The sequence below is a fragment of the Bufo bufo genome, chromosome 10 (genome assembly GCF_905171765.1).
Source record: "Bufo bufo chromosome 10, aBufBuf1.1, whole genome shotgun sequence".
Classification (NCBI taxonomy): Eukaryota; Metazoa; Chordata; class Amphibia; order Anura; family Bufonidae; genus Bufo; species Bufo bufo.
Genome location: NC_053398.1, coordinates 111740394 through 111752926, shown reverse-complemented (window position 1 = coordinate 111752926; position 12533 = coordinate 111740394). Strand labels below are relative to the sequence as shown.

Genomic DNA, 12533 nt, shown 5'->3' with positions numbered 1-12533 from the left:
TGAAAAGTGTTTTGATAAAGTTATGCAAATTAGCAGTCTCAAGTGCCCAGGGGCGGAGTTACGGCTACAAGTGCCCAGGGGCGGAGTTACGGCTACAAGTGCCCAGGCCCCTCGGCTATGTGCCCAGATAACCTGCCCCCTGGCCCTCCCTCCTCTTCTACTTTGTCCTCCTCCTCTGGCTTGGAGACCTCGCGTAAGCGCCGGCCACCGTCGCGCCCCATGCATGCACGCTGCTCTGCCCATTGTGGGCAGATGCACTGATCTTAACAGTGCGCATGCGCAGGCTGGCGGTGACTGATGCTCGCGCAAGATCTCTAAGCCAGATGGGGAGGGCGGGCCAGAGGACTGCAAGGGGAGAGGTTATCTGGGCACTGCTAATTTGCATAACGTTATCAAGTACTTTTTTCGGGATCTCTACGTTGGCAGACACAAGAGGTACTAATTTACTGGTGGGCAAATGTTCTATAACGTGGTCTAAAACACTGAGTAGGTGACAGACTCACTTTAAGAAAATCCCTCTCTTTTAAATTTGCCATTCATTTTCACCAACAGAGATTGCGGGAGATCAACAGCATGGTCAGAACAGGAGAGACTCCGACCAAGAAACGCGGGATCCTTTTGGAAGATGGAAGTGAATCTCCAGCAAAGCGGATATGCCAGGAAAATCATACTGTCCTCTACAGGAAACTGCAAGACGTGGCTAATGACAGAGGCACTTTCTGCACAAACTAGATGGCTGCATTATCCCAACTTCAGTATTTCAAAAAAATCTTAATATATATTAATTCTGTAACTTAAGACACCAGGACTATAACCAGTTTGTGGAATCTGCCCTGTAGTGTTTATAACCTGAGTTATAAGGGGGCACTTAGTTTTATATATATATATATATGCACGACTGAGCACTGGTAGATGAGGTTGCACTAGAAAAGTTTTCCATTTTGCAGGTAGTTGAGGAGACAAGCTGAAGCAATGATACAGACGACTTATTAAGGTCGGTCCATGCAGGACGTAAAATTCAGCACTCCGGATGTAGCTGCGGATGCGCTGCAAAATCCACATGAATTCCTTGCTGTGTTTGCCGCAGACGTGGCGAGTTTCATTCTTAAAGGGTGAAAGCTGTGGAAGAGTCCGCAGCATAAATTGACATTCTGCAGATATCAAATCTGCACTTCAGCTCAATTCACACTGCAGTTTTATTTTTTTTCCGCCGCGTGTGGATGAGATATTTTAAGATCTCATCCACTTTGCTGGTGCTGTACCATGCTGCAGATGCCACACATGAACACGCCTGTAGGGTTGAATATTGTTCGTATAGTACGACCTGTAGGTGGACATAATATATTTTCTTAATATATAATGCTAGTATGGTCAGTATCTGAAGTTCTCTGCTACCCATGTGTTATAAATGAAGCTCTTTAGAAGATGATAGGGAGTGAGTTGGCAGTTCTTCAGACCTCTCTGCCATCATAGAAATATTGCGCTACTGTATCCAGTGAGTAGGTACGGACTTGGGGCTCATGCACAGGGTAGAGCCTGTATGACGGCACAGAAAGTCCTTACGGCTAGGCAGTGTATGGTGTCCCGGCACGGTATTATGGAGGCAGTCTCCCCAGTGGGTGGCACATTCCGGCTTAGTATCCTTACCTGTGTGCTCTAGCTGCTATCTCAGAGAGATTATTGCTGTGATCACATGGCTGGGACTTTCAATATTAAAGGGGTATTTTCCAGGACTTAAATACTGATGACTATCCTCAGGACAAATCGGTGGGGGTCTGACTCCTGCCAGTCAGCTGTTTGAAGGGGCCGCGGTGCTGGGATGAGCATAGCAGTGCCATAAATTGTATAGTAGGTGTGCTTGGTATTATCAATAGAAATCAGTCCCATCCACGTGAATGAGGAACAGTCATGTGACTAGTGGACAGTAACGTCACAGGCTCAAGGGAGGCCGTGGGTGCCTGAGGAAAGGTCATCAGTATTTAAAGGTTCTGGATGCCTTTGGGGCCAATTTTTTATTACTATTGCATTGTATTCATTTGGAGCTAAAAATAATTTATTTCAGTTGGTCTTTATTAAAACTTTTCAGCCCCTTTTTCTGTACAGGGTTGAGATTCTCTATTGTTCATGCTGTGTTCCATCAGGGAGCTCTGCTGATGGCTTATGTAGAGCTTATAAACACTTTATAGCTCAATTCTTATCTTACTAGAGATGAGGGTTGTCAAGTGATGCACAAAGTGAAAGTAAGAGTAAGATGCTCACAGCTAGGCTAAAATTTAAAGGGGTTTTTCAAGATTTTTTTTACTGATGACCCATCTTCAGGATAGGTCATCAGTATCTGATTGTGGGGGTCCATATATCTCAGAAACCCTTTGACAAAAACTGCTGAACATTTTTAATAAAGTCCAATTGAAAATAAAAGATTTTAAGCCCAAAATGAATACAATGCAGTCATAAAAAATTGCCCCTGAGGTGTTTAAAGCCTTGAAAAACCCCTTTAACTCTAATTCTGTCTGTAGGAGATGGAAGATGGGTCCATTGCAACTGCCATGATCACACCTCCCCTATACCTACTAGTTCACCTAATCTTCAGCTACTATGTTTCTAAGTTTTAGAAATGTTTACTCCCTTCCCCCAACTATTCCAGGTTTATGTTTAATCATGGAGAAGAGTGAGGAGATGGGAAGGTTTCATAGCCATGAAAGAGCCAACAGGTGCCATCACCCTGTGCAAAAAAAAAAACCATGACTGAGCATTGTTACCCCTTAGGATTCCTAATCAGACAGCACTTACAATAAATGCACTGTATAATGTCCGGCTAATAACTACTCGCATACGTTCGTTGTGGATATCATGGGTGAAAAATATGGCTGGTAGCTAAGTCCTCTGAGACCTTTTAAGGAGGACACATGATGTACATTACATAAGTTTTGTGGTGCTTACAGTTTAGCTTCCTCCTACTAAACTGGTGGTAATAGGATTGTGCCGAGGATTTAAAGGGGGTCCAGTGTCTCCCATGTGAACAGAGCAGCGGTCAGGCATCTACACTGCTGCACCATTCATCTTTATGGGACTGTTGGAGATAGACACACACACTGTACTCTGCTTCTCTTCGGCAGATCCATAGAGATGAATGATTGGGCGGCAGTGTGCTTGCTGAACTGGTGCTTCACATTCACGTGATCGGTGAGGACCTCAGCAGGAAGTCCCCCAACAATAAGACACTTATCCCCTGTCCCATGGAGTTTAAATCTTGGCACAACCCCTTTTTTAAAAGAATGTTTTGGGCTTATAGGGGTTTTCAGGGACTTAGATGTTGAAGGTCTGTCCTCAGGATAGGTCATCAATATCAGATCGGTGAGGATCTGACCCTACACCCCCACTGATCAGCTGTAAACTATACAATGGACCGAAGGCTGGGTCGATTACTGCAGAGCAGCTCCTATTCACTGGAGTGGGAGAGGATTAGCAGTACCCCGGCATGGACGCTGCACAGTGGATGGATCCTTCTGCTTCCAGGTCTGTCCATGGTACAGTTTCCAGCCTGCCCGAAACAGCTGATTGGACCCCCACCAATCTGATACTGTTGACCTATCCTGAGGTTAGGCCATCAATATCTAAGTACTGGAAAAAAAACATCAATAAGTAAAGTGTACTGAAGTTAGCTATCAAGTGCTGTCACTTTTTAATTGTGTCGTGAAAAAGTAAGTACTCCCCCAGCCCCATGTAAAGTGTTTAATTTTTATCTTCATTCAAATAATATATAAAGGTAATTCAAATAATGAATATAACAAATTGACTTTGAGCTGCCTAGGGGTTTCTACCAGTCTGGCTATGCAGTGTTTGGGAGCATTTCAAATACCCAGTCCACACAACCTCTCACTTGGAGTAAGATCTGGGCTTTGAATGAACCATTCTTGTCCAGTGGTTCTTTCTGAACAGTAAAGGTATGTTCACATGATGTTTTGTGACGTCCATTTAGCGTGTACACTGGGAAAACTCCCAAGGTACGCACAGAATCTGTCCATAGGGTTACATTAGGCAAACATTGGCTTCCATCTGGCCAGTATACATCTATATACTGTAAAAAAAACTGTATGGAATAACATGGTAGATAACACTATGCCATACACCAGAATCTCCAAATAGTGCATGCATTTTTTTACACTCTAAGTCACCGATATATCTTAGATGGGCAGTCTCCCTCTCGGCTCGCCACCTCTTTGAGCCAGAACGGAGGGCTGCTCTAAATGACTGGTAGACTTGAGCCGTCCTTCAACGACAAGCCCAGCTGTTTTTTGTCTCTGAGACAACTCCTTTCAATCCCTTTTCTCGCAGCTACAGTGCCTTGAAAACATGAAAGAGAACCGATACTCTCCTCACTGATCCCGGCCACTGCCGTTCCAGCGGTGCCCAGGTCCACGTGGCTTTCTGCTTGACAGCCAATCACTGACGGAGGTGGGTCAGCAATTGGCTGAGAGAACCTTTTTTTGTCTATCACTATGGGCAATATTGGAATGGGCGATGCCAGGGATGGGTTAGTTTAACTGTCAGTTCTCAAGTCAATTTGTTAGTGTAGGCTTTTTTTTCTCCTTTTTGGTTAAATAACCTCATAACATAACCATAAAAGTTTACATAGGGCGTGCTTACTTTTTCTCTGTATGTGTATCATTACAAAGGGACAGTATGAAATGTAACATTTGTTTTACTGGAGCATGCCTAATAAAAAAATATGTATTATTTCCCAAAAGGAAAAATATTAAAGGGGCTTTCCTGTTCTCCTCACAGCTCACCAGGCACATCTTCGTACATTGTGTAGTGGCTGTGCTTGGTATTGCATCTCAGCCCCATTCACTTGAATGAGACTGAGCCGCAGCTAGGCCATGTGACCAATGAACTTGACATCACTGGTCTAGGAAGAGGCCACACTGCTCACTGGAGAGCCACGGCCCCTTCAAACAGCCGATCGGCAGGGGTGCCGATAGTTGGACCCCACCAATCTGATATTGATGACCAGGGATGAGCGAATCGACTTCCGATGAAACAGTGATACCTTGGAACCAAATACGAGTTCGGGAAATGTTTTTTTACAGTACAAATAAATTTATGAAGTTATTACGTGAAGTCTTGCGAGACTTTGCGAAGCAATAACTTCTGCTCATCGGCTCCAATACATTCTAATACCGTACAGAGCTCCTGCTCCGTACAGTATTAGAACGAAGTTTTATGCGAATCGACTTCGGATGTTTCATCTGAAGTCGATTCGCTCATCCCTATTGATGACCTATCCTGAGCATAGGCCTTCAATATCAAACTGTCGGACAACCCTCTTTTTGATTGAAAAAGGCCGCCAGCAACCTGTCCTAGAATGCGAGCAGGACTGGTTGACCCCAATTGAAGAGCATTCAAAGGGGGCTTCACTACACTGCTTTACAATAGATGTTAATGATGTGATGCTGCCTATGATATGCCATCATGGCTGAGCAGCCTGACAGGAGCGCCCACCAATATGTAATTCATGCAAGTGCCAGAGCTTAGTGTGTACTGAGGCCCCGTCCTCTCACCCCCCTAAGCAGCTCTATATGTAGAGGCAACCAGTTCTGCTCACATTCTAGGACAGGTTGCTGGCAGCCATGTTAATTCATTCCCGGAGAACCCCTTTAAGGTGTAAATTATTTAATTTATTTTATCCTTGGTCGTTCATATTTGACTTCTCCATAACGGAACTGTTCTTATGAAAATGACCATAACTCTGTCCTAAAATGATGACTGAAGCCACATTTTTCTGTACATTATGATGTTTACAATGTTGCTTTTTTAACTGTGTGGCTGTTCAGTAATAAAACCTTGTACATAATTCTGTGCCTGTTCTTTTTCCATTCCAAGTCCATATGAATAAATGGTCATTTATCAACTTTACACTGAATGGGTCAGCATCTCCCAAAAGAGGATGATGGGAATTGTAGGGGCACTGTGCTGTGAACTGTTTGGACCCCCGCCCCGATACTCTCATGTCAGAAGATAGAATTTTGTGCTCAAACGTCATGGGACCGTGATGTCTTGTGATAGATGTGCTGAATTCATATGTAAGTTGAGTTCCCCTCAGAAAATGCATTACCTGACTAATAGGGCACATCAGTAGTAATAAGTCAAAGCAAATGGACTTGTTGCTTGAAGACGTTTCACTACATAACTGGTGACTCATGCTTCATAATCAACACGAGATCAAGGACCTCATGGAGGTAAGATATTAATTGCATTTACATGACAGAATCTCTAAGGTGTGATTGAACTGCTTCGGGAGAGGTGTTAGAACAGCTTTATAAGTTGTAGACCAGGCATCCTCAAACTGCGGCCCTCCAGCTGTTGTAAAACTACAACTCCCACAATGCCCTGCTGTAGGCTGATACCTGTAGGCTGTTCGGGCATGCTGGGAGTTGTAGTTTTGCAACAGCTGGAGGGCCGCAGTTTGAGGATGCCTGTTGTAGACTGTAGATGTCACACCCCTCCATCTCTATTCAAGCTTGGGGTGCAGCATACTGTATGTTGTCTGCCACCTATAGATTACAACTTATTAAAGGTGCTACACCCATTGCTTTGCATAAAAATGCACATATTTCGCGCAAGCGCCATTTAGTCCATCGATTTTGTGACTTTTGCACTTTTATGTTCACTGCTTTTCTGACAAGTTGTCTCCTCCCTTCTGACCCTCAGCTGTAACATGTGACCAGCACTCTGACTCTCCAAATAACACAGCATCTTATGTGTGGACAGGAAGCCAGTAAGTGACTTCCTGTACTGTGTCAGTTGGAGATCAGAGTGTTGGTCACATGACACAGCTGAGGATCAGAGGGGAGGTTATAACTTACAAATACAGTCTCGGGTAAGAAGATTACCTTCACTACAGTTTATATATCATCTACATTTCTAACAGGTCAGAGAATAAAAAAAATTGTGGGAGTTCTTCTTTAAATTAGGCTCGAGATGATATAAACTGTAGTGAAGGTAATCTTCTTACCGGAGACTGTATTTGTGAGTTATAACCTCCCCTCTGATCTCACCCCAATGCAAAGTAGATAAAGGTAGGTTTGAAATGCCAGTCTTGATAAGTTCTCCCTTGAACTGCAGCCCCATGGCATTCAGTATTGTGCCATGCAGTTCTCAAGTTCAGTTGTTGGCACCCCATGTGGGAGAATATGGTGATGAGCGTAGACAGGAGTAAGGAGTCCCTGCATGGTGCACAAATAACTTCCATTACTCACCATCTTGTTTCTAAACCATAAAGAACTTCACTATTCTAGAGTCAGCCTGGTACAATCATGGATTGTAATGTTTCTGTCCAAACCCGGAGCCTTTCTTCAAATGATAACCTTCCTGTCAATGACCTACCAACTTAAACCCCAACTGTGGCCCCTGACCACCATATGTCTCTATTTCAATAAGGGGGGAACTAACTCTCCTTAGGGAGAGAGCACCTTAATCAGTGTGAGGAGACTTATAGGCCATATATGCTCCTCTGGAATTCTGGGAGGGAAGAAATGCAAATGAGCTCCTAACAAGCTCTGCCTCTAATGCCGCCAGATGTAAGGCAGCTATCCTATAAGTCAATATTCAGCTCTTAAAATAAGTCTTGAGACATGACTTGGATATTAAATAAGCCAGCACCTCATCTGCAGACAGCCGTTTCGGGGTGATTGCCCCTCATCAGTGCAGAGCAGAGAGTACTGGCTTAACTGGGTAGGAGGCCTGTGTCCGAGCAAGGGGGGAACTAACTCTCCTTAGGCAGAGAGCACCTTAATCAGTGTGAGGAGACTTATAGGCCATACATGCATTTCTTCCCTCCCAGAATTCCAGAGGAGCATGTATGGCCTATAAGTCTCCTCACACTGATTAAGGTGCCCTCTCCCTAAGGAGAGTTAGTTCCCCCCTTGCTCGGACACAGGCCTCCTACCCAGTTAAGCCAGTACTCTGCTATGCACTGATAGGGGGGCAATCACCCCGAAACAGCTGTCTGCAGATGAGGTGCTGGCTTATTTAATATCCAAGTCATGTCTCAAGGCTTATTTTAAGAGCTGAATATTGACTTATAGGATAGCTGCCTTACATCTGGCGGCATTAGAGGCAAAGCTTATTAAGAGCTCATTTGCATTTCTTCCCTCCCTCTATTTCAATAAACAGTTTCCAGAGTAAACAGATTTTCTAGAGTTTTCCTACCTGCCAGATAGCAGGATATTTTTCCCATGGTACTATTATAATACTCTTGTTAAAGGGGTTGTCGTCTAGGATATGCCCCCATTATCTGATAGGTGCGGGTCTCACCTCTGGGACCCACAACTATCTCGTAAACCGAGTCAGCAACGTCCTGCAGGGCGCACCGCGCATGTGCGGCTGCCCTCCATTCATTTCTATTGGGCCACTAAAAATAGCCGAGCACTGGCACAGCTATTTCTGTCGGCCTCATAGAAATGAATGGGAGCAGTGGTCGTGCAAGCGTGGTGTGCTCTATTCATTTCTATGGGGATTCTGAAAATAGCCGAGTGCGCCGCTCAACTATTTTCAGCGGGCCAATAGAAAGGCTTGGTGGTGGCCGGACCTGGCACATTTTAGAGATAGGTGCGGATCGCACCACTGTATGAACCACTGTTTTCTGTCATTTGTAAGATGTAGAAACACCAAAAAAGATGGCAAAAGCTTCAACATGCTGCTTTTAAAAAAAATATTTTGCAAAAGAGCCAGTAGCAAAAAAAGAAAGAAAAAACAAACCCTGGTGTGTCCACTGTTATCTAACATCTGGAGATGCTGTATTTGTCGCAAAAAGTACACCAAAAACCCTGCACTAAAATGGCAAAAGTGCACAAAAAACAACAGTCGAGTACAGTGTTTGCAGCTCACCCCCATTCCCTTCAATGGAACCGAGCAGCAATACCAGACACAACCCATGGACAGGCGTGGTGCTGCCATGTTTTTTCTAATCCTGGCCAACTCTTTTTTTTAATATTGGCTCTTGTAAATGTTTTATTTTTTTTCTTATTGGGTGCCATTCATTGGATTTTTGAATAGATGGCGCTACAGACAAGGCTAAGCTGATCTGAAAATACTTTCCTATATTAGTATGAAATGTGTCGACCATGTGACTTTGTCAGCCTTTTTTTTTATACATTTTTTGCCTATATAGTGTGTTTACTACCTGGTGTTTTTGCATGTCTTGCTTTTTTTTTTTTTAAAGCATGTACCCTGTGGGAAAGTATGTATCCCCTGTAATGTCAATTCTTCTGTAGAGCAATATAGGGAAAATACAGTCGTGGCCAAAAGTTTTGAGAATGACAAAAATATTAGTTTTCACAAAGTTTGCTGCTAAACTGCTTTTAGATCTTTGTTTCAGTTGTTTCTGTGATGTAGTGAAATATAATTACACGCACTTCATACGTTTCAAAGACTTTTATCGACAATTACATGACATTTATGCAAAGAGTCAGTATTTGCAGTGTTGGCCCTTCTTTTTCAGGACCTCTGCAATTCGACTGGGAATGCTCTCAATCAACTTCTGGGCCAATTCCTGACTGATAGCAACCCATTCTTTCATAATCACTTCTTGGAGTTTGTCAGAATTAGTGGGTTTTTGTTTGTCCACCCGCCTCTTGAGGATTGACCACAAGTTCTCAAAGGGATTAAGATCTGGGGAGTTTCCAGACCATGGACCCAAAATGTCAATGTTTTGGTCCCCGAGCCACTTAGTTATCACTTTTGCCTTATGGCACGGTGCTCCATCGTGCTGGAAAATGCATTGTTCTTCACCAAACTGTTGTTGGATTGTTGGAAGAAGTTGCTGTTGGAGGGTGTTTTGGTCCCATTCTTTATTCATGGCTGTGTTTTTGGGCAAAATTGTGAGTGAGCCCACTCCCTTGGATGAAAAGCAACCCCACACATGAATGGTCTCAGGATGCTTTGCTGTTGGCATGACACAGGACTGATGGTAGCGCTCACCTTTTCTTCTCCGGACAAGCCTTTTTCCAGATGCCCCAAACAATCGAAAAGAGGCTTCATCGGAGAATATGACTTTGCCCCAGTCCTCAGCAGTCCATTCACCATACTTTCTGCAGAAGATCAATCTGTCCCTGATGGGTTTTTTTTGGAGAGAAGTGGCTTCTTTGCTGCCCTTCTTGACACCAGGCCATCTTCCAAAAGTCTTAGCCTCACTGTGCGTGCAGATGCGCTCACACCTGCCTGCTGCCATTCCTGAGCAAGCTCTGCACTGGTGGCACTCCGATCCCGCAGCTGAATCCTCTTTAGGAGACGATCCTGGCGCTTGCTGGACTTTCTTGGACGCCCTGAAGCCTTCTTAACAAGAATTGAACCTCTTTCCTTCAAGTTCTTGATGATCCTATAAATTGTTGATTGAGGTGCAATCTTAGTAGCCACAATATCCTTGCCTGTGAAGCCATTTTTATGCAACGCAATGATGGCTGCACGCGTTTCTTTGCAGGTCACCATGGTTAACAATGGAAGAACAATGATTTCAAGCATCACCCTCCTTTTAACATGTCAAGTCTGCCATTTTAACCCAATCAGTCTGACATAATGATCTCCAGCCTTGTGCTCGTCAACATTCTCACCTGAGTTAACAAGACGATTACTGAAATGATCTCAGCAGGTTCTTTTAATGACAGCAATGAAATGCAGTGGAAAGTTTTTTTTGGGGGGATTAAGTTAATTTTCATGGCAAAGAAGGACTATGTAATTCATCTGATCACTCTTCATAACATTCTGGAGTATATGCAAATTGCTATTATAAAAACTTAAGCAGCAACTTTTCCAATTTCCAATATTTATGTAATTCTCAAAACTTTTGGCCACGACTGTACATTGGTGCTAAAAAAAACACCATTACAAAATGCCAAACCCCATTTCACATGCAGTTTTTAAAGCTAAACAATAAAATGACAAACGGAGGTCTGTAGGACAAAAATGGCAGACAGTGAGAAAACACTCTTTTGGGGGGGAGAAGAACCTCCAGGGTAAAAAAAAAAAACACCACTACAAAAAAACAAAAACACGTTTATCCTCGCTTGTAAAGAAAGTTTGCAATCTACTCACCAAGACGCTCCTCTTCTGAAAATCCTGATTTCAGTCTTTGCTATGGACAGGACATCACCACCGCTGTGACCGTTCCTCTTCCTGGCGAATGCGCAAACTCCTGAATCCACCTCATCTGTGCGTGCACCAGGCAGAGGACTAATTTTCAGTTACAAACATTTTCTGCAACAAAATCTGCCACGTGTGAACATACCCTTAAAGGGGTATTCCCATCAGCGGTTTTCATACTTACCTGCGGCGAGTGCGGCGTTCACTTCCTGGATTCGGCTGGGTTTGATTGACGTCTTCTCCCGGCCGGGCCGCGCTTGCGCAAAAGACTGAAGATTTTCTCCCGGCCGGGCCACACAATGTCCTGAACGCGCATGCGCCATGGTGGCTTATTCCTGGCCTGTATAGTACAGAGCTGGCGTGCGCGTTCGCGGCTCTGTACTATACTGGCCAGGAAGAAGTCATCATGGCGCATGCGCGGCGGCGTGCGCGTTCAGGACATTAAGCGGCCCGGCCAGGAGAAAATCTTCAGTCCTCTGCGCAAGCGCAGCCACAGAATTCGACAGGCGAGAGGTGGCCGTAACCAGGGGAGATGAAATACAACAATCAGATGAGAGGGGACTTATTTTCTCAAAAAGGGTGAGAATTGGGTAATAAAATGTATTTACAAAAATGATCACTGTCAAATCAATAACAGATTTAACAGTGATCATTGTGATGGGAATACCTCTTTAAATGAAATCTGCCAGTTAAAACCAGATAGTAACACATCTCCTTTTTTTCTATTTTTTATTTTATTTTCTGATTGCAGGTTTCTTTATTCTATTTCCTAATCATGATTATGGAGGCGGCCATTTTGCCTGAGCCGTTCCTAACAGCAGTTAGAAAATGGCTTTATGTCAGTTCCTTGATCCATAGACACATCGGTCAGGAGGGGACCTCAGTGACTTCTCTGGGAGAGTCTTCTAGGCATGCTGTGTGACCTGCGCAGAGGTCATTGTACAGGGGAAGAAGAGATACTCTTTGACAATCATCTATTGTGAATGTAGGTCCCGGTCTTATCTATACACAGAGGTGGTATCATTACAGGCAGGACTAGAATGACAGCTAAGCAGATAACTGCATTTAAGTGACCTGTACAGGCAACACACCCAACAACCAGTTTCAAAATATGGATTTATCAGGAGCACATTATATCCCTGGAGCACGAGGCCTAAAGATGGTCGTCTTGTGATCTGGGCCTGCTGTGATCCACCAAAGAGTTTCCTGCCCTACTAGTTACCCAGTTTTGCCGTTCTAAAACCTGGGATTTTAGTTTAAATGATAAGAAGCAGAATTCTGTTCCGCAGTCACGATTTACCAGCATCGTGTTCTTTGTAGCGCATATTTTCAGTGAACGTAAAAAGAAAATGGGCCGTTCTCATACGTGTTACTACTGTTTACCGCCGTCGCCC

At 44.0% G+C, this 12533-nt stretch overlaps 1 protein-coding gene across 2 annotated transcripts in view; it reads left to right on the top strand.

The window, feature by feature from the left end:
* Window positions 1-4853, top strand: part of RBL2 (RB transcriptional corepressor like 2) — a 53952-nt gene extending 49099 nt beyond the window's left edge. For both annotated transcript variants that reach the window (XM_040409723.1, XM_040409724.1), the window contains one exon: window positions 553-4853. In XM_040409723.1, the coding sequence (XP_040265657.1) occupies window positions 553-732 (180 nt within the window). In that variant the 3' untranslated portion in view covers window positions 733-4853. The remainder of the gene's footprint in view (window positions 1-552) is intronic.
* Window positions 4854-12533: the final 7680 nt, after the last annotated feature.